At 64.1% G+C, this 26271-nt stretch overlaps 3 protein-coding genes across 33 annotated transcripts in view; 2 read left to right on the forward strand and 1 right to left on the reverse strand.

Annotated features, from left to right (window-relative positions):
• The window catches only part of DGKZ (diacylglycerol kinase zeta), a 41051-nt gene extending 28781 nt beyond the window's left edge, over positions 1–12270 (forward strand). For 8 of the 27 annotated variants that reach the window (XM_023653969.2, XM_070229393.1, XM_070229400.1 and 5 more), the window contains 30 exons: positions 282–390; positions 708–803; positions 1137–1211; positions 2393–2449; positions 2832–2900; positions 4209–4280; positions 4388–4504; positions 4604–4675; positions 4949–5044; positions 5289–5371; positions 5472–5532; positions 5617–5730; positions 5826–5966; positions 6515–6593; positions 6782–6837; positions 6991–7053; positions 7157–7230; positions 7319–7430; positions 7834–8033; positions 8212–8312; positions 8392–8471; positions 8559–8628; positions 8747–8787; positions 9337–9476; positions 9985–10016; positions 10255–10298; positions 10732–10852; positions 10934–10967; positions 11203–11302; positions 11534–12270. In XM_023653969.2, the coding sequence (XP_023509737.1) occupies positions 282–390; positions 708–803; positions 1137–1211; positions 2393–2449; positions 2832–2900; positions 4209–4280; positions 4388–4504; positions 4604–4675; positions 4949–5044; positions 5289–5371; positions 5472–5532; positions 5617–5730; positions 5826–5966; positions 6515–6593; positions 6782–6837; positions 6991–7053; positions 7157–7230; positions 7319–7430; positions 7834–8033; positions 8212–8312; positions 8392–8471; positions 8559–8628; positions 8747–8787; positions 9337–9476; positions 9985–10016; positions 10255–10298; positions 10732–10852; positions 10934–10967; positions 11203–11302; positions 11534–11650 (2626 nt within the window). In that variant the 3' untranslated portion in view covers positions 11651–12270. Of the gene's footprint in view, positions 1–281; positions 391–707; positions 804–1133; positions 1212–2392; positions 2450–2831; positions 2901–4208; positions 4281–4387; positions 4505–4603; positions 4676–4948; positions 5045–5288; positions 5372–5471; positions 5533–5616; positions 5731–5825; positions 5967–6514; positions 6594–6781; positions 6838–6990; positions 7054–7156; positions 7231–7318; positions 7431–7833; positions 8034–8211; positions 8313–8391; positions 8629–8746; positions 8788–9336; positions 9477–9984; positions 10017–10254; positions 10299–10731; positions 10853–10933; positions 10968–11202; positions 11303–11533 lie in introns of all 27 variants that reach the window. The other 19 variants (XM_070229392.1, XM_023653973.2, XM_070229397.1 and 16 more) reach the window with 3 other exon arrangements.
• A 533-nt stretch (positions 12271–12803) lies between these two features.
• Positions 12804–15577, forward strand: MDK (midkine). Of its 3 annotated transcripts, none has more exons than XM_023653977.2 (5): positions 12804–12913; positions 13882–13958; positions 14107–14274; positions 14394–14555; positions 15241–15577. In XM_023653977.2, the coding sequence occupies exons 2-5, from the start codon at positions 13883–13885 to the stop codon at positions 15264–15266; spliced, it is 432 nt and encodes a 143-aa protein (XP_023509745.1). In that variant the 5' UTR covers positions 12804–12913; position 13882; the 3' UTR covers positions 15267–15577. The 3 variants fall into 3 exon arrangements, with proteins under 3 accessions (XP_023509745.1, XP_023509744.1, XP_023509743.1); XM_023653976.2 differs by lacking the exon at positions 12804–12913 and adding an exon at positions 13215–13319; XM_023653975.2 differs by lacking the exon at positions 12804–12913 and adding an exon at positions 13397–13580.
• Positions 15573–23991, reverse strand: CHRM4 (cholinergic receptor muscarinic 4). 3 transcript variants are annotated; one of them, XM_070229401.1, is made up of 3 exons: positions 23226–23359; positions 19930–20117; positions 15573–18326 (listed from the first exon to the last, which is right to left on the reverse strand). In XM_070229401.1, exon 3 carries the CDS (start codon positions 18289–18291, stop codon positions 16855–16857), a length of 1437 nt encoding a protein of 478 aa, XP_070085502.1. In that variant the 5' UTR covers positions 18292–18326; positions 19930–20117; positions 23226–23359; the 3' UTR covers positions 15573–16854. The 3 variants fall into 3 exon arrangements, with proteins under 3 accessions (XP_070085502.1, XP_023509742.1, XP_070085503.1); XM_023653974.2 differs by lacking the exon at positions 19930–20117 and having other exon boundaries at positions 23226–23991; XM_070229402.1 differs by lacking the exons at positions 19930–20117; positions 23226–23359 and adding an exon at positions 19116–19247.
• Positions 23992–26271: the final 2280 nt, after the last annotated feature.

A 26271-nucleotide genomic window follows, 5' to 3' on the forward strand; every position in this document is an offset into this window, starting at 1 on the left:
GCAGGGACTTCGAGGCTCTGCCTGGCCTGCAGGCATCCCGCTTGGCAGCAGCTCTGGGCAGGGCCCAGAAGCCAGCGTGCCCTAGAAGGGTCGTGAGGAGGGCAGAGCCTCTTACAGGGGTCCTCTCAGGGTCTGGCTGCCATGGGGGTCCTCCACCCTCCCTGCTGTGTCCCTGCCTGGCCCTTGGGTCGAGGTCACAGTGAGGGCAGAGATCCCAGGTGAGGGGGGATGAGCAGAGTCGCCAAGTGCTCAGCTGGCCTCAGCTGTCTCCTTTTCTGTAGGAAAGCCATCACCAAGTCGGGCCTTCAGCACCTGGCCCCCCCTCCTCCCACTCCCGGGGCCCCGTGCAGCGAGCCAGAGCGGCAGATCCGGAGCACTGTGGACTGGAGCGTGAGTGGCGGGGTGCTGGGAGGGGCGGAGGGGTACCAGCCCCCTTGGGGCTCTGGGAGCAGTTGCGGACGGAGGTACCGTGGGCAGCTGCGAGCGGAGCCCATGGGCCTGTGGGATTGTGGTACACCTCCTGGGGTGGCCACATTTGAGCCGAGCCCTAAAGAGTAGGGACAGTGGGGAAAACAGGATGGAGCAAAGTGGATGGTGGTGGCTGGAGCCGGGTTGTCTTGGGAGAGAGAGGGTTGGCGGGGCAGGGCACAGGTGACTGATGAGCCAGGTGGCAGGCGTTCACTGAGCGTGTTCGTCCCATGGTCTAGGAGTCGGCGACATATGGGGAGCACATCTGGTTCGAGACCAACGTGTCGGGGGACTTCTGCTATGTTGGGGAGCAGTACTGTGTAGCTAAGATGCTGGTGAGTGAGCTGTGTGCGGCATGCTGCCCCCTGGTGGTAGAGCCGGGTCTAGATGCCTGTAGGCCAACCCCTGCTAGCTGGACCGGTGCAGCCCTTCCTGGGGAAGGTGGGAACCAGGCTCTTGCCTGATTGCCCCTGCTGTGGGCTGCCCCCAAGGATGGCAAGGAATGGGAGCTGTGTCCGGATGTCAGGAGCCAAGAGTAGGGGTTCCCGGGGCACAGGGAGGGCCGCTCTGCTGGGGCAGATGTGAGGCTTTCTCAGTCTGCCCTGGAGCAGCATCCTGGATGGAGGCACCTGGTGCCTCAGGGGCCTGCTCTTCCTTTGCTGCAGCAGAAATCGGTGTCCCGGAGAAAGTGTGCAGCCTGCAAGATCGTGGTGCACACCCCCTGCATCGCTCAGCTGGAGAAGGTGAGTGTGGTTCTCAGCCTTTCCCACCCCGCCCCTTGGGCTGCTGAAGCCCCCTCAGCACTCCCGCATGCCTGCACACGCACATTCATGTTCCATAAGAATCGCCTGCCAGGGGCACCCCGGTGTGCATGGTGGTGAAGAGCCAGGGACCCTGTGTTTGAATCTGGCTCCCCCTTCATTAGCTGCTCTATCCCCACTGCCTGGAACAAGCCTGGCACAGAGGGGGGCTCACTGACTATTAGTCAATGGGATGAATTAATGAATGATGGCCGTGACACCATTTTACTAGTCTCCAAACTAAGAAGGGACCATTGCCTTGCTGAAGCTCCATAACTCAGCCGTGGCTGGGCCGGTCCTGTGTAACCCCAAAGCCTGGCTCTGTCCCCAGCACACTGCCACTTAGAGATGCTTCCCCAAGGACCGTTGTCCACAGTGTGTCTGCAGCTGGAAGCATGTCTAGGCCTGTGCTTCCGGACGGACGTAGCAGAAATACTGGGCGGGGGGTCCAGGCAGAGCGTGGGAGGGCTGCCGTGGCCAATCAGGGCTCCCCAGGCAGCAGAAACACAGACCGACACCCGGGAGAGCCTACAGGACTAGGAATGGCACGAGCCAGGCTAACATGGGCTTCCTCCCCAGCCACCGCCGCGTAGAGAGAGGCTTTCCTACAGCCTTGCTGAAGCCGAAGCAGGGACAGTTAGGGAAAGAGAAACACGGGCAGCCCCAGCATTGCACACCTGTCACCCCCCCTCCCCCAGGAGAAAGTCAAACCAGGGTTCCACAAATTAGCTAAAGGTCTCCAGGGACCAGTCAGCACAGGTGTGCCAGCAAGGACTGGGGTGCCAGCGTGTGCCTGGCTGAGCGTGCTGGAGGTCGAGGGAAGATACAGGAGGAGTAAATTGGGGTGCTGTTCTAGCACAGGAGATGGCCGGAAAGGCCCAGCCTCCGCATCCCAGGATACTGGGCAGAGGAAGGAAGGACTCCTTCTGGCTGGTGGAGAGGGGGCAGGGATGCAGCAGGGCCTCTGAGAGGAGGCGTCTCACGTTCTCAGGGCTCCCAGGATGAGCTGGGGCTATCCCTACCTTGTGACAATGACTCTGAGTGACCCTTGCCCCCAGTGGGTGGCCTTACGCCTGATCCTGGAGGGAAGTTCTGACATCTTGCTGGTCTTGCGTGTTTTACAGATCAACTTCCGCTGTAAGCCGTCCTTCCGTGAGTCGGGCTCCAGGAACATCCGTGAGGTAAGTGCCCAGCATGGTCAGGGGCAAGGAGGCCCTGAGTTTCCAGAGTGGACCTCTCGGGAGTGTCTCCAGAGCGCCAGCAGGGGGCACTCCTTCCAGGCTGCTCTGGGGCCCGGGGAGGTGTGAGGGATGGGGCTCTGAGAAGGTTTCCAAGGGAAAGCCTAGCTGTCCCGGCCTGCAGGGGCTGGGGCACCCATGTCTCTGTCCCCCTGGGAGCCTTAGCCCTGTTCGGGGCCACAGAGCGTAGTCTGCAGCCCGTCTCACTGACGCGCAGGACCGCAGAGAGCTTCCTGCAGCACCCCATCATGGATATACTGAGGGGTGCAGGCCACTGAGCCTGTCCTCCACCCCTCCCTCCCATGATGCTTCCCTCCTCCACCAGCCAACCTTTGTGCGGCACCACTGGGTACACAGGCGGCGCCAGGATGGCAAGTGTCGGCACTGTGGGAAGGTAAGAGCCCCTGCCCACTGGACGCGAGCCCCGTGCTGTGCGTCCAGGGTGGCCTGTCCCTCACTGGCTGTGTCCCCAGAGTACAGAGTCCCAGGGCTCGCTCTCAGCCTGGCCGCAGCGCCCAGGCAGCTCCGAAACACCCTGGTCTCCGGCTGAGCAGGAGAGCAGGGAGCGCTTCCAGACTGCTTTGAGGTCGTGCAGGGGCCCTCTGAGAGTCACACACCGTACTCTTTCGCTGACACCACCGCTGCGTGCCGAGCGCCTGTGGGGCGCCGAGCGCTGAGCTGGGCAGGGGGCTCCTGCCCTCCTGGAGGAGGCTGGGGCTCCAAGGCGGACTCTGCAGGCCGTCTGCCCGAGCCCCGTCCGCAGGCGTTCTGTGCAGTAACGTGTGTCTGCTTCCTGTCCGTGTCCGGTGAGCAGAGGCTCCCAGAGGATTGGGGCCTGTCGCTCTCTCCTCCGTTTATCCTCAGCGCCCAGCACGGTGTCGACACGTAGTGGGCCCTCAGTAAATGTCTGTGGAAGGAGCCAGGGATGAACGTGACAGGCACTGTGAAGAAGGATAAAGTACTCTAAGAGCACACAGGGGCCTGGCGGGGCTGGGGTCGTGAAGGAGGGGAGCTGAGTCAGGCAGGCGTTAGCTGTGGACCTGCCCCCCCAACACTTTGCACTCAACTTCAGAGAGTCTGGGCCCCTTGCTAAAACTCCCTGCTCAAAGGGGTTTTTTTTTTTTTTGAAGATTAGCCCTGAGCTAACATCTGCTGCCAATCCTCTTCTTTTTGCTGAGGAAGACTGGCCCTGGGCTAATGTCCGTGCCCATCATCCTCTACTTTATATGTGGGACACCTACCACAGCATGGCTTGCCAAGCGATGCCATGTCCGTACCCGGGATCCGAACCAACGAACCCAAGACTGCCAAAGTGGAACATGCAAACTTAACCACTGCGTCACCGGGCCAGCCCCTCGAGGGGCTTATTTTATAGCTTCTTGAATTTAAAAAAATGTGCTCCGGGGGCCGGCCTGGTCACGTAGTGGTTAAGTTCGTGTGCTCTGCTTTGGCAGCCAAGGGTTTGCAGGTTCAGATCCCAGGTGTGGACCTACACAGCACTCATCAGGCCATGTTGTGGTGGTGTCCCACATACAAAATAGAGAAAGATTCGCACAGATGTTAGCTCAGGGCCAGTCTTCCTCACCAGAAAGAAAAAAAAATGTGCTTAGTTTCCCTGGGTAGAGAGAGGTTGGCACAGAAGAAGGGCTGGACTACTGCTCTGGGCCCGGTCCCTGGTGTCTAGCCACCCTGTCCACCCTAGGGCTTCCAGCAGAAGTTCACCTTCCACAGCAAGGAGATTGTGGCCATCAGTTGCTCCTGGTGCAAGCAAGCCGTGAGTTGTGCCCGCCCCGCCCCGCAGGCTGTCCCCTGTGCTGCACCGAGTTGGGGTCCCCAGGCCTCAGCTCAGCCCCCCTCAGCCACACCCCCTCTCTCCTCTAGTACCACAGCAAGGTATCCTGCTTCATGCTGCAGCAGATTGAGGAGCCGTGCTCCCTGGGGGTACATGCTGCTGTGGTCATCCCACCCACCTGGATCCTCCGGGCCCGCAGGCCCCAGGTGAGTCCTGCCTGCACCCTTGACACCACCCCCCACTTGGGGTCTGCCAGCCACCCCAGCCCACCCACCTTGTCACCAACACCCCTGCTTCCCTTGCAGAATACCCTCAAGGCGAGCAAGAAGAAAAAGAGAGCATCCTTCAAGAGGAAATCCAGCAAGAAAGGGCCCGAGGTTAGACCTGGGGCCAGGCAGGCAGCTGGACGGGGCAGGAGAGGGGCCTGTTTCTTGGAATCCTGAGCCCCTGAGCCGATGCTGCTGGCTCTGCCTCCTGTGGGTTATTCTGGGCTCTGGGGCCCGGAGGCGGGTGGGAGATCAGAGTTGCCTCTCTATGGCCAGGCCCATGGTAACGTCTGACCCGGAAGTGGTACATGAGGGGGCACTGCTGAGGATGGGGATAGGGTCCGCCAGGGCAGTCAAGAGCCTTACAGGCTCTCTGTCTCCAAGGAGGGCCGCTGGAGACCCTTCATCATCAGGCCCACCCCGTCCCCCCTCATGAAGCCCCTGCTGGTGTTTGTGAACCCCAAGAGTGGGGGTAACCAGGTAGGCACGCCTCCCCTCTCCACTGGGAGCCTTGGGGGAAGGGTAGGGTTACGCGCCCCCCAACCCCCAGCAGCTGTTCCCAGGTTCCATTGCAGGCCTCTGCCCCATCCCTCCTTCCCAGGGACCCTGAGAAAGTCTGATTCTGCCTCCACCCCTCGCTCCACAGCCGCATCCTTCTCCCCGCCTCAGCCCGCCACCCCTGACTGCCTCTTCTCTGTCCCTCTTGGCTCCTGGTCCCCCACAGGGCGCCAAGATCATCCAGTCCTTCCTCTGGTATCTCAATCCCCGACAAGTCTTTGACCTGAGCCAGGGAGGGCCCAAGGAGGCGTAAGTACTTGTCAAGGCTCTGTGGGGCCAGTGGCGGGGCTTGCCTGGCACCGGGGTACAGCACACCTACCCCGACCCTGTTCCTGTCTTCTGATCGCAGGCTGGAGATGTACCGCAAGGTGCACAACCTGCGGATCCTGGCGTGCGGGGGCGACGGCACGGTGAGTCCTCGTCCCTCTCTTGCCGATGGGCCTGAGCCTGGCCCCGCCGGCCTGACCTGGCCGCCTCTGCTCCGCTCCCTCCAGGTCGGCTGGATCCTCTCCACTCTGGACCAGCTCCGCCTAAAGCCGCCGCCGCCTGTCGCCATCCTGCCTCTGGGCACTGGCAACGACCTGGCCCGCACCCTCAACTGGGGTGGGGTAAGAGCCCACAGGAGGTGGGGTAGCCACGAGTGGGCCGTGCGGCTGGGCTGGCCTGTCCCCACGGAGGACTCAGTTCCTGCTTCCCCCTGCAGGGCTACACAGATGAGCCCGTGTCCAAGATCCTCTCCCACGTAGAGGAGGGGAACGTGGTGCAGCTGGACCGCTGGGACCTCCGCGCTGAGCCCAACCCCGAGGCGGGGCCTGAGGAGCGTGACGACGGTGCCACCGACCGGGTGGGTCAGCCAGGGCCAGGGTGGGGCAGCAGTCGAGGGGGCCTCTCCACGCCTTGGTCTCTGGGGTTCCCAGGAGCCCTGGGCTGGGCCCACTTTCCCACTTGCTGGCTCTGGGGCCTTGAGCGAGTCTCTTCATTTCTCCAGACTTGGCTTCTTCGTCTGGATGAAGCGGGTGATGGTCCTCAGCTCACAGGTGGTGTCATTCAGCCCCTCGGCACATGCACGTGTTCACTGAGTGCCTCCCACCTGCCAGGCCCTGTTCTAAGCGGCGAGCCACACACAGTCTCCGCTGTCCTGGGGCCCCTCCAGAATAGGGCACGCCGGGGAAGTAAAGCCAGGGAAGGCGTGCCAGCAGGGCAAGGGGCCCGAGAGGGCAGAGCCAGAGGCGGCAGGCAGGCTGGGGGAAGAGCTTTTCGTGGATCTTGTTAACTGTGGAAAGGCCTCTGGAAACACAGGGCTGAGCAGGCGAGGGGACCCATGGCTGGGCCCGAAACTCGGGGGCCCCTGTGGGGCCCAGCCCTCATGCTGGTACTTTGCCCTTCTTCCAGCTGCCCCTGGATGTCTTCAACAACTACTTCAGCCTGGGCTTTGATGCCCACGTCACCCTGGAGTTTCATGAGTCTCGAGGTGGGCAGCCCCTTGCTGAGAAGCCTTGGGCGGCTGGGGCGGGAGGGACACACGCATGTCTCCGGGAGGGTTGGACCTTTTCCCCCAGGAAAGGCATTCGTTCCCAGCCCTCCCTCCGCCACCCCAGCCTGGGAGGCCCCAGGAGACCCGGAATGACTGAATGTCCCCCATGTCTTGTCGCCACCCAGAGGCCAACCCAGAGAAATTCAACAGCCGCTTTCGGAACAAGATGTTTTATGCCGGGGTGAGTCTGGGCTCTGCCAGCACACCCCACACCCACCTGTTCTATCGCCCATGCCCCCTGCCCACCTGTGTCCACCAGGCCGCAGGACCCCTGCCGGGCAGTGATGGGAAAAGGCCCCTGTTGTCACATGGTGACGCCCTCTGTCTCCCACAGACAGCTTTCTCCGACTTCCTGATGGGCAGCTCCAAGGACTTAGCCAAGCATATCCGGGTGGTGGTGAGCACGGGGCCAAGCCAGCAGGCAGGTGGGTGGCCCCGCTGGGAGGCAGACGGCCTCCGGCGCATATGCCCTCAACACCCGCCCCTCTTCCTGCCTCCAGTGTGATGGAACTGACCTGACGCCCAAGATCCAGGACCTGAAACCCCAGTGCATCGTTTTCCTCAACATCCCCAGGTGAGGCGGGGAGGGCGATGTGTGGGCCCTGCTGTCCCTGTCCCGCAAGACTGTCCTCGGAAGCGCAGCCTCTTGCCCTCCCCTCCAGGTACTGCGCGGGCACCATGCCCTGGGGCCACCCTGGGGAGCACCACGACTTCGAGCCCCAGCGGCACGATGATGGCTACCTCGAAGTCATCGGCTTCACCATGACATCCCTGGTGAGTGGCTGGCATGGGGCCTGCCTGGAGCCCTGGCTCTGCTTTGTGGGGCTCCACCGGAGTCCCCACAGTGCCCAGGAGCATGGCCCCAAGGCAGGGTATCACCAAGCCCCCCTTCTCTGGCTGGGGGCTCACTGTCTTCTTCTCTATCTGACTTAAGAGTGACTGTCAACCTCTGTGTCTTGGAGGACTCTTTCATCAACCCCCTCTGACTGGGGTCTCACCCTCCTCCTCTCTCTGTCGGGGGTCTCCCCCTCCCTCCCCTCTCTGACTGGGGTCTCACCCTCCCTCTCTCTGTCTGGGGGGTCACTCTCCCTTTGTCTCAGGCCAGAGCACCCCTGGAACGAGCAGAGGTGGGGCGCCATCCACCCCGGCCCCTGACCTGAGCCTTCCTCGCCCCCAGGCAGCGCTGCAGGTTGGTGGGCATGGCGAGCGGCTGACGCAGTGCCGTGAGGTGGTGCTCACCACGTCCAAGGCTATCCCAGTGCAGGTGGACGGCGAGCCCTGCAAGCTCGCGGCCTCCCGCATTCGCATCGCCCTGCGCAACCAGGCCACCATGGTGCAGAAGGCCAAGCGGCGGAGCGCCGCCCCCCTGCACAGCGAGTACGCCCCTCCCATGCCCTGGGCCCGAGGCCAGACTCTGCCCCCTCTGAGCTTTGGTTTCCCCATCTGCAAAGCAGCTGACAGTCCCTCTATCCTGAGGCAGCTGGGAGGGGCCCTTGCTCAGTGCCAGCGGCCTGGCAGGGCCCTCACTGAGGCCCCCTATCTCCCTTGCCCTCAGTCAGCAGCCGGTGCCCGAGCAGCTGCGGATCCAGGTGAGCAGAGTCAGCATGCACGACTACGAGGCCCTGCATTACGACAAGGAGCAGCTCAAGGAGGCCTGTGAGTGGCGGGCAGGCCTGGGGGGGTCCTGAGGGCCGGGTGGTGGATGCAGCCGCTGATGGCCTGCTCTGTCCTCCAGCGGTGCCCCTGGGCACTGTAGTGGTCCCAGGAGACAGCGACCTCGAGCTCTGCCGGGCGCACATCGAGAGGCTCCAGCAGGTGAGGGGGGCCGGGAGCCTGCCCTGGGCCGCCCCAGCTGCTCGGGGGCTGCTCTCTGCCAGCCCCGGCCTGTGCTTCTCTCAACAGGAGCCCGAAGGTGCTGGAGCCGGGTCCCCAACGTGCCAGAAACTTTCCCCCAAGTGGTGCTTCCTCGATGGTGAGCGGCTCCTGGCTGTGTCCTGCCCCTCCCTCGGGATCCTGGGTTGGGGCGGCAGCAGCCCTGAGCCTAGACAAGGGCCTCCTCCACCCTCAGCCAGCTAACCGTCTCCCCACAGCCACCACTGCCAGCCGCTTCTACAGGATTGACCGGGCCCAGGTGAGCACCTCCGTCCTGCTCCCTCCACAGCTGGTCCTGGGGCACCTGTGTCACTCTCCTGGGAGCGCGCCCCTCTGCAGCCGGCTCGCCCCATCCTCATAGTCTGCAGTGTGTTCACACTGGTCCATATGCACGGACAGGGCATGGCCCTGCCCTCCAGGCTGGGTGCACAGGGATCGTGCTGGCAGGAGGAGGGAGCTGCCGTAGCCGGGAAAGGCTTGCGGGGTGGGCGGGAGAGCGTGAAGTACAGCTGCCACCCAGGGAGACACAGAAGGAAAGGCACTTCTGGCCGGGGCCAGGCCACTGGGGTGAAGGCTTATTGGCAGGGGGAAGGGGCTGGCAAGCTGCTGGGCCCAGTACACAGAGGTCAGGGGCCGGGCTTGGGTGGTGGGCCAGGAGAGGAGGGAGTGCAGAGGCGGGGGAAGGAGGGACTGGCAGGCCGCCCTGGCTGCCTGCTCACAGCAGACGCTTCTCCGGGCCTGCCGGCCTGGCTGCCCCTTCGCCCCCACCGGCAGGCCCTGACCCTCAGCCCTGACTCCCCACCCACAGGAACACCTCAACTATGTGACTGAGATCGCACAGGACGAGATTTATATCCTGGACCCAGAGCTGCTGGGGGCATCGGCCCGGCCGGACCTCCCAACCCCGACGTCCCCTCTCCCCACCTCCCCCTGCTCACCCACGCCCCGGTGAGTCCCCAGTCTCCTCCAGGCCCTGGCTCTAGACCCCACCTGCAAGCTGGCAGCTCCTGTCTTCCCTCCTTCAGCCCCAGCCCACCAGCCCCCCACCCCTGACTCACTGACAGCAAACCCAAGCGGCCAAAGCCCTCTGTCCCCAGGGAAGGCGTCACCATCCACCCTGCCCCGCTGGCCAAAGACCTAGGCTCCCTCCCTGACTTCTCTCCTTCCCCCCCGGCTCTAACCCTTCCTCCCCCAGCAGCTGAGCACACCACACCCCTGGCCTCCTGCTCTCCTACCCCCAGCCTCGAACCTTCTTTCCCAGCACCCTGCTGTCCTGTCCCCTCCCCATGTGCCCGGTCATCACACAGCCTGAGCCTGGCTGGCTGACCTCACCAGGCTCTGTGTTGGAGGCACTCAGTAAACTGTTGCAGGACTGTGGGGTGTCCCAAGTTGGGGCTGGGGAGGGCGACAGGCTGGCCTGGCTGCGGCCATGTCACATCTCCTGTTCTGTTCGCAGGTCACTGTCAGGGGATGCTGCAGCTCCTAAAGGTGAGGCCTCCCCCTGCACGGCCCCTCTTTCTCCCTGCTCCTCGGAGTGAGGCTCGTGGGCCGGGGGGGAGCCCCTCCACAGCCTCACCCAAACCTAACTGCGAGGCCCCGTTCTCTGTGAGCCCGGCCCTTGGCACACTGCCCGACAGGCCCGCCTCTGCGCGCTGGTGCATCCCGAGCGTGTGCATGCGCCGCACAAGCCCGGGCCTCCAGGGTAACGGGCAGGTGCTCCATGCAGGTGAAGAGCTGATCGAGGCCGCCAAGAGGAACGACTTCTGTAAGGTACCGGCGCCGGCCGGCCGGGCCTCTCCCCCGGGCAGCCCTCAGGCACTGACACAGGGCCCCTGGGTTGGGCCAAGAGCTGACCTGTTCAGGCGCTGTCATCTGTCATCGTCTGGCCCTCTGCAGGGCCTCCATGGTGACTGTCCCCTTCCACCTTGCCCCGTCCCCATCCAGCCACACTCAGTGTCCCTCTGTAGGAGAGTCCTAAAGGACCTGCAGGTCCCAGGGCTTGCCCGTCAGTGTTCCTGGGGAGCGTCTGGGGTGAGAGAAGCCATTATCTCTTGCCACTCCAGAGAGACCCCCCCAGAGGCCCTGGGGAGCAGAGTGTGGCAGCATACTAGTGTCAGGCCTGTAGCCTTGTGAACTGGGGCATTTCTGTGGGTGGAAGGAGGTGGCCCTGGGAGCCCCAGCCCCGCTCTGCCCCTGCCCTCAGCTCCAGGAGCTGCACCGAGCCGGGGGCGACCTCATGCACCGGGACGAACGGAGCCGCACGCTCCTGCACCATGCCGTCAGCACCGGCAGCAAGGACGTGGTCCGCTACCTGCTGGACCACGGTGAGCTGTGCCACAGGGGCGCCCCGGTGGGAGGGGGGAGGCTGCCAGGCCTCTCTGACCTCCCGCTCCCCTCTCCTCCAGCCCCTCCAGAAATCCTTGACGCCGTGGAGGAAAAGTGAGTATCTCGGCAGTGCAGGATGCTGGTTACCCTGGAAACCGCCCTGTCTTCATCTAGCCCCTCCCATCTGGTCCTCTCAGAGCCCATAGACCCATCCCAGCCACATCTCTTGTTCTCTGGGCCACCCCCCTTGCCCCAAGGCCCCAAACTTCCTTCCCTTTCCAATGGCCCTGGGGAGACCAGAGGGCCCAGAGGACTGGATGGGGTCCACAGCCAGTCCCTGTGCCCCCAGCGGGGAGACGTGTCTGCACCAGGCGGCAGCCCTGGGCCAGCGCACCATCTGCCACTACATCGTTGAGGCAGGGGCCTCTCTCATGAAGACAGACCAGCAGGTGAGCAGGCCACCAGGGCGGGCAGGGGCTCCACGGGGCACAGACCAACCCTCTTCCAAAGTTGGGCACTGTTGAGAGGGGCCATGGGAGAGGGCTGTCTCGGGGGGTGTGAAGCTGTCCTTCCGACACAGCGCAGAAGCTGAGCAACCCGAGCGAGCAGGGGTGGGGCAGCCTGGAGGGGAGAGCCCCTGCCCTCTCCTAGGCCTGAGCTGACGGCTGCTCCCCCTCCAGGGCGACACTCCCAGGCAGCGGGCTGAGAAGGCTCAGGACACCGAGCTGGCCGCCTACCTGGAGAACCGGCAGCACTACCAGATGATCCAGCGGGAGGACCAGGAGACGGCTGTGTAGCTGTGGGGCCCGCGAGGGCGGCAGGACGCCGGCCAGAGGACCGGGCCCTCCTGCCTGCCTCACTGCCACATTCCAGTTGGACTGCCACGGGGGGACCCAGGCCGCAGGGAAGGAGCCCCGGGCTGCCCCCTGAGGAGCCGCCAGACCTAGGGCTGGACTCTGAGGAGCTGGGGGGCTCACCTGTCCCCCTGAGGCCCCAGTCTGACTGCAGCCTCACAGGGGAACAGGAAACTGGACTGGGCTGGGCAGGCCTTTGGGGGCTGGGCCTGGGCCACCTCAGGGCGGCCCTTCCTGGGGTTTAGGGGGCAGGGTGGGGCACAGGGGCTTGAGGCCCTATTGGGGAGCCTGCAGGAAGAGGTTTCCTAAGCCCCCGGGGCCTTTCAGAGCCCCCTTTGAGGCTCTGGCCCTTTGTGCCCTGACCCCACCCTCCCCAGGGCCTCCTCCCGAAACGGAGCCGCTGCATTTGCCTGCCCACTGCCCTGCTTGGCACCTACCCCGTGACCCTCCCCATGTACCCAGTCATTGCAACGCCGACTGTGTGGCCTGGGGGTTGGGGTGGGCTCTCACGGTGACATGTTTACAGCTGGGTGTGACTCAGTAAAGTGGACTTTTTTCCTTTCTGCTTTTCTCTTTTTTTGAGGAGGAGGTCTTCCAGGAGCAGCGGGGTCCGCAGGGTTAGCCTTAGGGTGGGGGGCTGGACACCCTGACCCAGCTCCTTGTCGGGGCCCCTGTTCCCGACTAGGGGTGGGGTCCGCGGGCCTGCCCGGGACCTGACCTCGCCCGGTCCGGGGAGGAGCTGATTTCCTCCGGCTTCCCGCTTCCCGCTTCCCGCTGGGAGGATAACAATGAAAGTGAAAGAGCGGTGGGGCGGGAGCGGCCCGATCCTTCGGCCCCTCGGCCCCGTGGCCTCGGGCACGCCCCCTCCCCCAGGCCCTAGAAGCGTTCGCAATTTAGAGGAGCGGGCGCGGTGGGCCCCGGGGTCAGAGGGGGTGAGCATCTGCAGCCGCCGCCGGGCCGGGTCTGGAACTTCTCAGACGGCTCTTGTCAGCTTAAGTCTCACCAAATCCAGGCCCGCGGGCTCCGCTCCGCCACCGGCCCCCGCCCGCGCCCCCGCCCACCTGCGCTCCGGGAGCGGCGCCGCGCCCCCGCCCCCGCCCCCGCCCCGCGCGCTGGCCCTGGGGTGCCCGGCCCCAGGCTCCCCCCGCACTGAGCAGGGCGCGGGGAGGTGTGCATCAGCTTGCACACTTGTTGAAGCGACCCCAGGTGGGGGCCGGCGCTCCTGGCCCAGCAGTCACGGGGGCGCTAAGGGCCGCGCAGGCCCTGGGAGGTGGCACGGGGCCTTGACGGGGCGAAACAGCGCGGCCGGGGGTCGGGGGACGGAGCCGCGCACAGGCTGGGATGCGGGCCCCGCGCGGGGTCCTGTGACACACCCCGGGCTCTGCGCTCCCTCCCAGTCTCCCTCTGAAGCTCCGCCGCCGAGAAGGGGAGCTGGCGTCCAGTGGGGAAAGGGGACGGCCCCGGGGCGGGGGCAGAGGGCGGGGGCGGGAAGCTGGGGCCCCGGACTGGGGGTGCTAGGGCAGGACGGAGGCCTGGGGCCAGGAGACCCCGGGCTCGGGGGAGGGGGGCCAGGAGCGCCCGGTCTGGGGCGGACGGCGCCCGCAGGGCGAGGGTACGGGCACGCGCGGCGGGAAGCTGGGTGGAAGCGCGGGGGCGCGGGGCGGGCGCGGAGGCGGGGACGCCGGGGTCGGGGGCGGTGCGGGTTTGAGGGGAGGGGGCGGGGCGGGTCTTTCCTCGGTTTGGGGGGAGGCGGGGAGGGGGCGGGGGCCCATGTGACCGGCTCAGACCGGTTCTGGAGACAAAAGGGGCCGCGGCGGCCGGAGCGGGACGGCCCCGGCGCGGGAGGGAGCGAAGCAGCGCGGGCAGCGAGCGAGTGAGCGCGCGGGGCCCCGGAGGGCGCACGGCGGCCTGGCCCCTCGCGCGCTCGGCCGCTGCCGCCCAGGGGCTGGAGGCTGGGTGGGGGTCTGAGCTGCGTCCTGGGATCCAGGCATCCCCCGGGGAGACGCCTCCCGGCCGTGCGCCCCGGCCCCTGAAGTCCTCCCGCCGCCGCCGCCGCCGTAGCGGCCCCACCCTTTGGGCCTGGAAAATGGGGAGAGGGGGTTGGGAGGTCCACGCCCGCGGCACCCAGTGGCGAAGGGGACGGGCGGGGGCTCTGACCCGTGCTCTCCCCCCAGGATGCAGCACCGAAGCTTCCTCCTCTTCGCCCTCCTCACCCTGTTGGCGCTCACCTCCGCGGTGGCCAAAAAGAAAGGTGATCTGCGGGGTGGGGGACAGAGGAGGGCTGGAGATGGGCAGGTGAGCCCGGCCACCTGGGTTCCGAGGCCGGGACCCCAGGAACGTGTCCCCGCGTGAGTCTCTCCGTGCCCCGGGTCCTGAACTGTGTTCCCCGTGCGTTGTAGACAAAGTGAAGAAGGGCGGCCCGGGGAGCGAGTGCGGGGAGTGGACCTGGGGGCCCTGCACCCCCAGCAGCAAGGACTGCGGCGTGGGTTTCCGCGAGGGGACCTGCGGGGCCCAGACTCAGCGCATCCGGTGCAGGGTGCCCTGCAACTGGAAGAAGGAGTTTGGAGGTGAGGTGGGGCGCAGGCGGAGGGCCCGCAAGGGGGGGCGCAGCCTCGCGGAACCCTGGGCGGACCTGTGGACGGAGGCCGCGGGTGCCCAGCTCTGACCCCGGGCGCTCTCCCGCCAGCTGACTGCAAGTACAAGTTTGAGAGCTGGGGGTCGTGTGATGGGGGCACGGGCACCAGAGCCCGCCAAGGCACCCTGAAGAAGGCACGGTACAATGCCCAGTGCCAGGAGACCATCCGCGTGACCAAGCCCTGCACCCCCAAGACCAAAGCTAAGGCCAAAGGTCAGCCACGGGGGGAGGGCGATCGCCGCCGGGGGCTGCCCCCACCTGTGAGGGGAATGGTTAAGCCTGAAGTTTGGGGCCCTGGCGAGTGACGTCTTGACGTGTCTGCACGGGGTTTCCCTGTCTTTAGCGATACCTTAGATGGGCGCGTACTGAAGGCAGCCCACCAAAGGTGCTCAGGGGATAGTCAATCTTCCGGCCCAAGCAAGGACAAAGTTACAGTGTCCTGAGGGAGCGTTTGGCTTAGGATCCAGGGACATTGTCCTGGAAGGGCTCGGCTTTGTCATCGCTCCAGCATTTGGTCAGCTTGGCCCTTCCCGCTATGGGAAGGACCTCACAGCCCTGCGTCCCCTGACCCTTAGCTGCTTCCTGACTCACCGCGGCCCAGAGAGGCCAACAGGGTGAATCTGCCCATTTCTCGGATGAGGAGGCTGAGGCTGTGGTCGAGGGCTGCTGGGACCAGGCGTGGAACTGGGAACTGGGAGGTTTTCTGGATCCCCAGGGGACGTTTGAAGCTGGGGACGTGGGGCAGGTCCAGCATCATCATGGCTGCCCTATCCCACCGCCTTCCAGGTCCGCTGATGGAGAACCACGAGGGGCAGAATTTTCTTCTCCCTCTAGTATGTCAGGAGGGTCTCTGCCAGGTCACCAGAAACCTGCTAATGCGGTATTTCTTGTTTTACAGCCAAGAAAGGGAAGGGAAAGGACTAGAGGCCAGCACTGGATGCCTGGGAGCCCCTGGCCTTACTGGGGGCCTGGCCCAGGCCCTGCCACCCGCAGGCCCACGATGTAACCCGCCAGTGCCTTTTGTCTGCTCTGCTCTGAGCTGTCGATCAGGCCCTGCTCTTCCCTCTCTCTCCCCCACCCCCACCCCCACCCAAGTGCCCAAGGTGGGGAGGGACAGGGATTCTGTGCAGCTTGAGCCCCCCCAAAGCGATGGATTCCCGCACCCCTTTTGTTCTTCCCCACAATGATGCCATTGCTAAGAAACAAAATAAACTGTCGTTTTTCTCCCAATAAAAGTTTTTCTTTTAATATATAAAAGCCCCTTCCCAGAGAGTTTGCCGTTGTGACTTGTTGGAGGTGGGAGAGTGTGGAAGAAAAAGAAGGCTGAGGGTCGGGCGTTCAGGGCGGTGGGGCTTGGCCGCCAGTGCTCCCTGGCGCTCATGGAAAAAGCAGAATGGTTACGAAAATCTCTTCCAGAGCCCCTTACTGACCCGTGAAAGAGTACCCCCCCCCCATCAGGTCCCCTAAGCCTTTCTGGGTCCTCTAGGGGCCACACCAGGGCTGAGGGAGAGGACCCTGAAGGTTCTAGAACTGACATTCCCACCTCAGGCAAAGGGCTTTCCGTCTAGCCCGCTGCCAATCAGCAAGGTTCCAGCCACTGGGAGAGTAGAGATGGGGCCGCTCCAAGGGCCGCCACCCCCCTGTCACTGGGTCAAGTCCACCCCTGTTCTCATCTGGTGACCCAGGCCTCGCTCACACTCTGCAGAGCCCAGCGGGGAACACTGCCCACCGCAGCGCCACCTTCCGTCTGTGTGACCCCCTTGGGGACAGGGGAGGGCTCTTCAGAATAAGGTGAATTATTCCCCCTCAGCTTGGGACCACGGTGCTAAGTGTGAATCTCGTCCTAAGTGTGAATCTCTTTGCTCCGAGCTGGCCCATCCGAGTATGACCTGCCGGGTGTGGGGGGCGTACCTCAGAGCCCTCTCTGCCTGGCCTCCAGCAAGCCCACCCGCCCAACCAGAACCTGGCTGAGTAGCTGCAGCAAGTGGGGGATTTCTGCCCTGGAGTGGGATTTGGGACAAGGGGGCTGAGCCTACATGCGGGGTGCAGGGGGGACCAAGCACCAATTACAGCAGAATGGAGGGCCCCACCCTTCCACTGCCCTCGCAGCCTCCTTTCCCAAGCACAGGCGCCTTCCCTCCTCCCGAGGGGAGCCTGAGCTTCGGGCTCCATTGTCCATTGTCTCAGCCACGCTGGTTGGTCACAGGGGGCAGGAGCCCACGTAGACCAGTGCCCCCAGCTCCCTGAGGCAGGGCAACAGAGGGGACCAGGCAGTCCTGGTGCAGATGCTTCCTGGGGCTGACCCTCCCCGGCCTGAGCAGAGATCTGGTCTCTCCGATTCCAGCCAGAGCCTTTTCCTGAGCTCGCAGGGTCTTGGGGACCTCAGTTCTCCTCTTCAGTGAACAAGAACATGGAGAGGTGCCTGCAAATCTCTGCCCCACAGCAGCTGGCCTGTGTGGTCCCCCAGTGCACACATGCGACCACCAGCACCTCCTGCGGCACCCCTGCCTGCCTACCTGGCAGTGCCGATGTTCCGATACTGGCATAGCAGCAGGTGCCTGAATGTCTTTTTAAAGGTCGCGTTGCAGAGGGCGTAGCAGGCAGGGTTGATGGTGCTGTTGACATAGCAGAGCCAGTAGCCGATGGACCACACCGTGTCAGGGATGCAGCTCTGGCAGAAGGTGTTCACCAGGACCATGACGTTGTAGGGCGTCCAGGTGAGGATGAAGGCCAGCAGAATGGCAAAGATGGTCCGTGTCACCTTGCGCTCCCGGGCCGCCATCTGCCGCTTCTTGCGCACCTGGTTGCGGGCGATGCTGGCAAATTTGCGGGCCACGTTGGCCGCCGGACGCATGCCAGCTGGCGTGGCAGGCACAATCTCGATGGCTGTCACACACTCGTTGCCTGTCTGCTTCGTCACAATCTGGATCTTGGACCATTTGGAGGCAGGGTTGAGGGCCCGTGGCTGTAGGCAAGGGGCGGGCGTGGCAGGCGTGGTGGCCTCTGTGGTGGACAGCTCGGTGGGTGGTCGTTCCTTGGTGTTCTGGGTGGCACTGCCCGAGCTGGACTCATTGGAAGTGTCCTTGTCAGCCATTGGACGTGGCGGGGGTGGCAGGACCGGCGGAGGGGCCTCCTCTAGCTTCCCGTTGCGCAGCCCCTCCCGAGTGGCTTCCCCTGGTGGGGGTTTCTTTACGCTCTGCTTCATCAGGGGGCTCTTGAGGAAGGCCAGCGTCTTGGCTTTCTTCTCCTTGGGGCCCTCGGACCGGTGCTTGTGAACTCGGCTGCGACTGGCCAGGGAGATGTGAATATAGAGAACGGTCATGATGACCACGGGCAGATAGAAGGCAGCGATGGCCGTGCCGAAGGTCACCGCCGGGTTGGACAGGAACTGGATGAAGCACTGGTTGTCCGGCACTGTCCGCTTGCCCACCACAAACTGCCAGAACAAGATGGCAGGTGCCCAGAGCACGAAGGACAGGACCCAGGCAGCGGCGATCATGAGGCCTGCCATCTTGGTGGTGCGCCGGGCGGGGTAGGTGAGAGGCTTGGTGACGCAGAAGTACCGGTCAAAGCTGATAATGAGGAGGTTCATGACCGAGGCATTGCTCACCACGTAGTCCAGGGCCAGCCACAGGTCACAGACCACGGCGCCCAGAGGCCAGTAGCCCTTGATGATGTAGACGGTGTAGAGGTTCATGGAGAACGCGCCGATGATGAGGTCGGCGCACGCCAGGCTGAAGAGAAAGTAGTTGTTGACTGTCTGCAGCTGCCTGTTGACTTTGATGGACAGCATCACCAGGATGTTGCCCACCACCGTCACCAGGCTCAGGGAGCCTGTCACCGTGGCGATGAATACCATCTCCACTGTCTCGTAGCGGTTATGGGTTGATGTGACCAGGCGCACAGACTGGTTACCCGAGCTGCCATTCACTGGTGTGAAGTTCGCCATTTTGCTTAGCCGTCGGGGGCGTGGGGGGGCCGTGTCTGGAGGAGGAAGGAGAGAGAAGGGCTGAAGTGCCAAGGTGGATTAGAGGGGTCACGTGGGGTGAACTGGATCAAGGTGACAGCGGAACAGCATCCTGCAGAACCTTAGAGAACTCGGTCCCGTCACTTCCTCCTTTATTCATTCGTTCCCCATTTGTTGAGTGTGAGCACTCAGGGTGCGCACAGTGTTCGAGGTGCTGGGGTTGCAGAAGTGAATGAGACACGCATGGAGGTTACAATCCACTCAGGGGAGCCATACCAACACGCGAGCAACAGAGAAAGTGCTAGAAAGGAAACAAGGCAGAGCGGTGGTATGGTGAGGACCCACAGGGGTGGTTCCTCGCTGGGTGATCAGTGAAGGCCTCTCCAAGGAGGTGATCTGCAGGATGGCAAGGAGGGAGCCATATGAAGAGCTACAGAGGTGGCCTAGTGGGTGGCAATGGCGGGAGCAAAGGCCCTGGGCATGTGTGAGGCATGGACAGAAGCCCAGTGAGGCTGGGGCCCCAGGAAGTGAGGGGGAGGGGAGGAGTGGTCCCAGGGATCAGCATGGGGCTCTAGTCAGAAGTGTTCATTCTAACCACTCTCTCTCGGTCATTTCTTAACCAAACATGACCTGGGGATCTGTTCTCAGTCCCTACCGAAGACACTGAGGACAGAGGCAATTATATCAGCAGGTGACATTTACTGTCTCCTAAGTGCCAGGCACTTTCTACACTTTTTATAAGTACTAACTCATTTCACCCTCACAACAGACTTATGAAGTAGATACTGCTATTTTTCACTACTTACAAATGGGGAAACTGAGGCACAGAGATGTCAAATAACCTGACCAAGGTTCCACAGCTCCTTGACGTCATGTTGCTGTCCCAGAGCTGTCCCTTTGGGCAGAGGGAAGCCCAAAGAGCCACGGGAGCCAGTGACCCCACCTGGGGGAAGGCTTCCTTGAGGACCCGAGGTGGCATGAAGCTGAGGACATCCTGGAGGAGGAGGAGAGTGCGTGCCACTGTGGCATCCCTTCCCTGAGCCCTCACCCCTGCCCCAGCGCATGGGTAGCTGGGGACTGTCAGCAGCCAGGGGCTGAGACTCATGAGGAATCGTGAAGGGCCCACCAGCTGAGGAAGGACAGACATGGCTTCCCAAGGGCCAGGGTCTGCCCCGGCCGGGCCTAACAGGGACCCCAAAGGGTGAAAGAGCATCCCAGAGGGGAGAGAGGGGCTGCTACGGGGGAGCCTTTGGCTGGCTCCTGAGGGTGCCCCCTGACCCACCAGTGCACACAGATGGCACCCCAGCTCGGGTCCCCCAAGCGCGAAGCCCCTCCCCCTGAGCCTGTGCTCCCTCCCACCACGCTCTCCTCCATCCCGGCTCCCCTTCCTCTCCCATACATGTGAGGGAGGCCCACGCCCGTTGCGCTGTGCCAGGGCAGCCGCCCAGCCCAGGCTCCTTCACACCCGCCAACACGCACACCATTACACACACGCACACAGGCCCCATCACAGCCGCACCAGCCCCGCAGCGCGCTGTCGTATAGACGCAGTTCTGTGCGTCTGTGTGTGAGAGAAAGAGGCAGGGAGAGGCAGGGGCGTGTGGAGGAAGGCGCACTCACCCGGCCACCCAGGCTCCAAGGCCAGCGGCGGCGGCGGCGGCGGCGTCTAGCCGTGTGGCCTCAGACGAGCCACCTCGCTTCCTGCACTTCTCTTTCCCAGAAAGGACTCCTGTCCTGGGACAACCTCCCGAGCAGCTATGGGGATCAGCAACTGAAACTCCATCTCCAGCAGGAAAATGCCCTGGGGGCTGGAGCCAAGAGCCAGCGTGACCCCCCAGCCTGGCCTCAGCCCCCTTGATCCACCATCGCAGATACAGTCCCACCCTCCAGGTGGGCCTGGCAGTTCAAGTCCGCCTGCCAAATCCTTGGTTCACAGGAGGAGAGGCTCAGAGGGCTAGCCACCTCCAAGGTCACAACTGAGTCAAGGGCAAAGACCAGGTACCCCCCTCTCCCCAGATTTCTGACAGCCCCTTTCAGCTCTGAGAGCCTCTGAAATGGAAGCTCACCCTCGGGGCAGGGAGGGCAGAAGCGGCCGGCAGGGAGAAGCCGCCCTCCCCAGGCCCAGGCAGGCGGGGGCTGGTGGGGGGCAGTGATCTGTCCTCCAGGCCCAAGGAAACCCTCGCTTTCACCTCCTGGGGCCAGGACACAGGCCAGTGAGATCAGAACGGGGCTGGAGATGCCAAATCGGAAAAACAGAATAGGTCTTGTTTATTGACTGTTAACTATGAGTCAGGAATCCCTCTGAGCTTTTTATATAGATTATCTGGTTTAATCCTTACAGCAGCCAGAAAAGGCAGGCACGATCGGATCAGGAGCCTCATTTTAGGGACGTGTCTTCTTACAGATGAGGATGATGTTAATTCACTTGCCCAGGGTGTGTAAGTAGGGGCGGGGCGGGATTAGAACTCAGGAGCCACCTTCTCAACCCCAAGGTGCTACTGCCTCCGAGTTGATTTCCTGCCTCAGCTCTTCCTCTATCAAAACCACACAACTAGGGGTCAGTCAAGTGAGGCCTGGGGACGTCCCCTCCCATTCCCTGCCAGCTCCCCCGCTTAGTTTTCCCAGAAGAGCAGAGACCTCTTGCCTCCATTGGAGACATCTTGTCTCCAAGGAGGTGGCAGGTTTAGTCCCGCTCTGCCCGCCTGGGGAGCTGCCAGCTGCAGACTTGGCGAGGCATAGTGTCCCCTGGCCCTCACCCCAAGCATGTTTCTGGATGACTCCGGGTCTCCCGCAGGTATTCTGACTGCAACCCTGTCTGGCATGTTCTCTATGATCCAGGCCGCCTGAGATCTGGGGAGGCGAGCAGCCGCCGCCCTGGGCTGTGCCTACCGCTAGATGGCAATGTCGGTCCCCGGGTGCCAGCTGCGGACCCAGGACAGGCGGCGGCTCCTCGCCACCGCCCCCAACTCCAACGCGACGGCAAGCACAGAGCAGGCCCCCGGCAGGGCCTTCCAGGGAGGGACATGAGGTCCCCTCGCCAGGCCCCGCCCAGGAGCTGCCTTCGGCTCCGCGCAGGGTTCAACGGTGGGAAAGTTAAGGGGGCCCGGATTTCCACCCGGCCCCCGGCGAAGAACGTGTGGGAGGGAAGGCGAGTGCGAGTTCTGTTTGTGTGTGTGATTCCTGGGGCGCGCGAGTAGAAGCTAGTAGCTGTCTGCATGTGCGTGTGTGTGCGCTCGGCCACGCCTGGATACCAGTGTGAGCTCGGGGGCACGTGTGCATGCCCGCGCCATGCGGACACGTGCATGTGCATGCGTGTGGGTGCCTGGAGTGCTGTGGCCTGGGGGATACACACGCTTCGAATGCGCCTGTACCTGTGAGCTTGTGTACACAAGCAAATTCGGGGCCGACAGTAGGTGACGGGGCCACATTCCAAATGCCCCTGCCGGAAGATTCAACCCAGACCTTGGCTGTCTGAGCGCGAAGAAGGTCGGGCCAAGAGCCAGTGTCTGGATGGCGCCCCGCCTGTGGGTGAGGAAGGGTCCCAGGCAGGACCACAGGGCCAGACTACACTGTGGGGCGCGACAGGCCCCCTGACCTGGGGGCATCGTCACAGCCGAGCGCGCAGTGGTGTCCGCGACCCCAAAGCTGCGGTGCGGAGTCCCAGCCTCAGGCTGACTTCTGTCGAGGAGCCGCTGCTAGAGTCGCCCGACCCGGCGCTGCGGGACACTAGGCTCAGCTCTGCGTGCCCACTGCGCGTTATCGCCAAAGGGCGCCCAGGCTGCGGGCGGGAGAGTGCGGGCAGCACCCCACAACAGGGAGGCCCGGCGGGGGCTTGGGTCAGGCGCGTGGAAGATTCTTCCCCTCCCACACTCCTAATCCTGCACCCCGCCGGAGAGGCACCGTCTGGCTCCAGCGGCTAGAGTGGGCACCCGAGTTCTCAAGCCCGGGCTTGGGCGGGCCTCGAGGGCCAGGTTGGGAGTCATTACTGGACCCCTCTGGAGGCTCCTCCACATCTCCGTGGCGGTGGATGGGGCCCCGTCTCTCCGGTGCCCCGCCCTCCCCCAACCCCCTAGCACGCAGTTCCTGCAGCCTCTGGGCGTGGGCACCGTGCTTTCCTGGGTCCTCGAGCCCCTCCTTTCCCGGACCAGACGGGAGCGCGTGCTCTGGACGCCGTGGGGGCGGGGGCTGTGGGGTGTGAGTCCTCGGTTCTTAGGCGTTCATTCTGGGGCTCCGGAAGGCTGTGGCCCTTGGATCTGTCCCTGGGGCTGGAGACGAGACTCAGGAGTTCAGGGAAGGGAGAAGGGGCGCAGGCGATTTGGCACAGACATTGCGCCTGACACTTCCGCCACGGGGCTCGGGGCTTGGCGCTGGATCTCCCGGGGTCTGAGCCTGGGGAACAGCTAGGGGTGGTCCTGGAGTGGGGGAGGGGCGCCAGGAGAGGGCAGGGGTGTCTTCTGTCGGGGTTCAAGGTCGCTGATGGAGGACTCCATGGACCGGAGTGGGCTGGCAGCGCCGGGAGGGGCAGGGAGACGGGCGGGAAAAACGCTTTTGGGGCTGCAGCGCCCGGCGCCCCGCAGAACTGCCAGTGGGTGGGCTGGAGTGCGGGGTCCCGCCCCCGACGGCTGCCCCTGGCTCTTTGGGGGCTGTGGGCGGGCACACCCCCCGACCTCCTGCATGTCCGTTCCTTCCCGGAGATGCACCTGGGGAAGCCTCCGAGAGACTCCGGGCCTTTCTTCCAGCGGGGCCCCTCACCCCCGGGCCCTGGGCAGCTCCCAGCACCGCGCTCGCCCCCGAGGAAGCCTGGGGTCCAGTCCCAGGCGGACCCGCCTCCGGGGAGCCTCAGAGGGTCCAGGAGCCCCGCGTCCTTCTCCCCCAACCTAGTCCCCCCGCCCCCGCGCCGCGGCGGAGTCACTTACCAGACACCTCCGCCCCGCTCCCCTCGCACCTGACAGACGGCGGGACAGGCGGGCGGCCCCACGGGCCAGCGGGCGGGGCGGGCGGCCGGGCCGCGGGCCGGGGGCGGGGACGGGGTGCCGAGGGGCGGCCCCTGCTCCGCCCGCAGCTCCCGGCGCTGTGGCTCCGACTCGCGCTCACGCTCGCACTTTTCTCCGAGCCGCGTGATGTCACGGGGAAGCAGCCAATCCTGGAGGGGCCGTGCCGCCCGCCCCGGGCCGGCCACCCAACGGCGACGCGCGGGGGGCACCTCCCGGGGCGTCGGGGACCCCAGCTACGCGCGCCCCTCACTGGAACCGGCCGGCTGCTCCCCGCTCGGTCACTGTGGGGGCACCGCCCACGGTCGCCAGGGCTGCTTCGAGGGGGGCGCTGCCCTGCCGGGATGCAGGGGGGTGGGGTGTCCGCGTTGTCATGGGGACGCGGCGCCCCCTCGCGGGCTGGGGAAAGAGCTGGCAGCCCCGTCTGGCTGCGCTCCCCGCCTCCGCTCTGACCAAGCACCAGGGACCGCGAGGTGGTCTCGCGCCCGGCCAGGATCTCACTCCTTACGTGGCCCGGCTCGGAGCTGGATCGCGGAGGCGCGGGTGTCTGACCCCAACGGGAGGCTATGGTGGGTGGGGTCGGCCCTGCCGCCACGGTTCCGTCGGGGCAGGGAGCCGGGGGCCGGCAATTCCCAGCCTCGGGGTTGCGTGTTGGCCGCCGGGCAGGCCGAGGAGAGGGGCGCCGTCGGGGCCTGGGAAGGAGCTGCAGAGAGCAGGCAGGCGGCGGTCCGCCGGGAAGAGAGGAGCCCGCCCCCCGCCCCCGCCGCCCGGTTCCCTGCTCCCGCGCTCCAGGCCGGGGAAAGGGTGTGCATCCGCTCTCCCAGCCCCGGGACGGGACACGCTGCCTGGAGGGCGACTTCGCCGATGCCCGAGAGAAAACCGAGTGTCCAAGGTCACTGGGGGCGGAGCCCGGAACGAGACCCGAGAGGGCGAGCCGCCCGTCCCTTGAGGTCTCCGGGAGCCGCACGGGCCGGAGCCTCGGGACTTGGGGCCTTGCGTGCGCGGAGCGGGAGGGCCCGGGAGTCCGCGGCTGGGGCGCCCCCGGGACCCAGAGCCCAGCGGCTTCAGCACCTCGGAGAGCTCCGCCCCCGCCCTGACCCCGGCGGCTCGCTCCGCCCGACCAGGCACCGGCGCTCCGGCTCCCGGAGACCGCCCTTCCTGAGGCCGGCCAGAGGCGGACTCGCCCCCACGCCCCGGCCCCCAGGCCTGTCACCCCAAACTCTCTGAGCGCGGACACCCGATTAACCTTAAGAAGCTGGTTCCTTCTCTTGGAAAAACAACTCAAGTCCCACCCCTCCTTCACCCTCCCCCAAGGCCCGGGCGGGGGGCTGTGTCTGTGGAGGCGGGTATGGCAGTGGAGGGGAGGCGGCAGAGAAGGGGCGGGAACTCAGGCAAGAGCCAGCGCACTGGGATCTTGGGGTGGGAGGGGCTGCAGGCTGAACGCCGAGGTGGTCAGGTCCCCCGCCCGGTGCTTCAGAGGGGAAGGGCTGGAGTCGGCTGGCTGGGCTAGGGTGGGAAGCCATCATTTTTACATGAATGCTCTGGTCTCCCGTGATCCTCGTAACCAAGGATGAAAGAAGCGCTATTGTTCTTGCCCCCACTTCACAGATGAGGAAACAGGCTCAGCTGGTTCCTGTCACAGTCCTGCACTTGTTCCACCTTGCCACCTCCCTCCTAGGGTCCCGGAGAGAGGGGGTGCCCCAGGAGAGTGGAAGTGGGTGTGCGCAAGCAGGGTGAGGGCCAGGCCATATTCCTAACAACAGTCAGATGGGGAAACAAGCAAGATCAAGGACTGGAGGGCACAGAAAACAGGAATGTCTCCAACCACTGCCTGGAGTTCTTCCAGAAGCTGCCAGGCAAAGCTGCTCCAGTTTCTCCGAAATCCCTGCTTTGGCCTGGGGCCTTCGGCCTCCCCCAATCCCAGAACCCACAGTGGAATTGTGGAGAGCTGACCTGGGAACCGGGGGACCTGGTTTAGTTTTTGTTCTCTCCATTGGATCCAGCTGGTCTAGAGAACTTCTCTGAACATATTTCCTCACCTCCAAACGGGATCACCAAGCTCTGCCTTGCTGCCCCCATAACCTTATGACATGCAAGGGGATCCCCAGAAAGCTTTACTACTGGGGAGGCTCCATCCACCAGGCAAGGGCTTTCTAAGGGAGGGGTTGGCGTGGGGACAGGAAGGGGCTGACAGGTGCCTCCAACAGATGGGAGCTGGCTTCATCCTTGGCCAGAGAGGGCAGAACCGAGGCCAGCCAGCACTGAATTTGGATCACCTCATCCACAAGGGCCTCCTCATACCCCTGTTTCCAAAATGAAAGGGCAAGTCAGGGTCCCAGCTCGGTTCAAACCCTGGCTCCACCCATTAGTTGCGTGGTTGAGGGTAACACCAGCACCCACCTCAGAGGGTTTTTGTGATGAGGACTGAGATGGTATACACCAAGTCCTTGGTACATGGTTTATACTCAACAAATTCACAGTCCACACCGTCAGACCAAGGAATTCCTCCTCCTGCTGTGGGGAGACATGGGTGGAGGGCAGGGGTCGCAGTGGGGCGACCGCCTCCTCCATCCTTCAACGCCTGGCTCAAACCTCACCTCTCCAGGCTCAAATGACTCGAGAATATAGAGCTGGAGATAATGTGAAGAGGTTGCACAGTACAAGCCCTGCATCCTACAAGGGAGGAAAGTGAAGCAGAGAAAAGGCAAGTGGCTTGCCCAAGGTCACACATCTAGCTGATATGTCTTTTAGTTACGAGTCCCGTTATATTTAATTTTCCAGAAAATTCTAGTGTTCCTAACTATATGGCTCTTCACACTGCTTTGTTTTACTTGCTTGCCCATTTAATCTTTTAGTTTTATCTCTGTTGGGGCAGAATCTATAATTCTGTGTGCCCTATGGTGTCTGGGACAGAGGTGGGCACACGAAAGACACTCAAGAAGTACTTAGTGCTGACCAAAAGCCCTGTGTG

This window comes from Equus caballus, chromosome 12 (genome assembly GCF_041296265.1).
Source record: "Equus caballus isolate H_3958 breed thoroughbred chromosome 12, TB-T2T, whole genome shotgun sequence".
NCBI classification, from domain to species: Eukaryota; Metazoa; Chordata; class Mammalia; order Perissodactyla; family Equidae; genus Equus; species Equus caballus.

Coding starts and splice junctions, on each gene's coding strand:
- MDK (XM_023653977.2), top strand. CDS start 13,883: ATGCAGCACCGAAGCTTCCTCCTCTTCGCCCTCCTCACCCTGTTGGCG. Junction 13,959..14,106: donor CGCGGTGGCCAAAAAGAAAG/GTGATCTGCGGG, acceptor CGTGCGTTGTAG/ACAAAGTGAAGAAGGGCGGC. Junction 14,275..14,393: donor CTGGAAGAAGGAGTTTGGAG/GTGAGGTGGGGC, acceptor CTCTCCCGCCAG/CTGACTGCAAGTACAAGTTT.
- CHRM4 (XM_023653974.2), bottom strand. CDS start 18,291: ATGGCGAACTTCACACCAGTGAATGGCAGCTCGGGTAACCAGTCTGTG.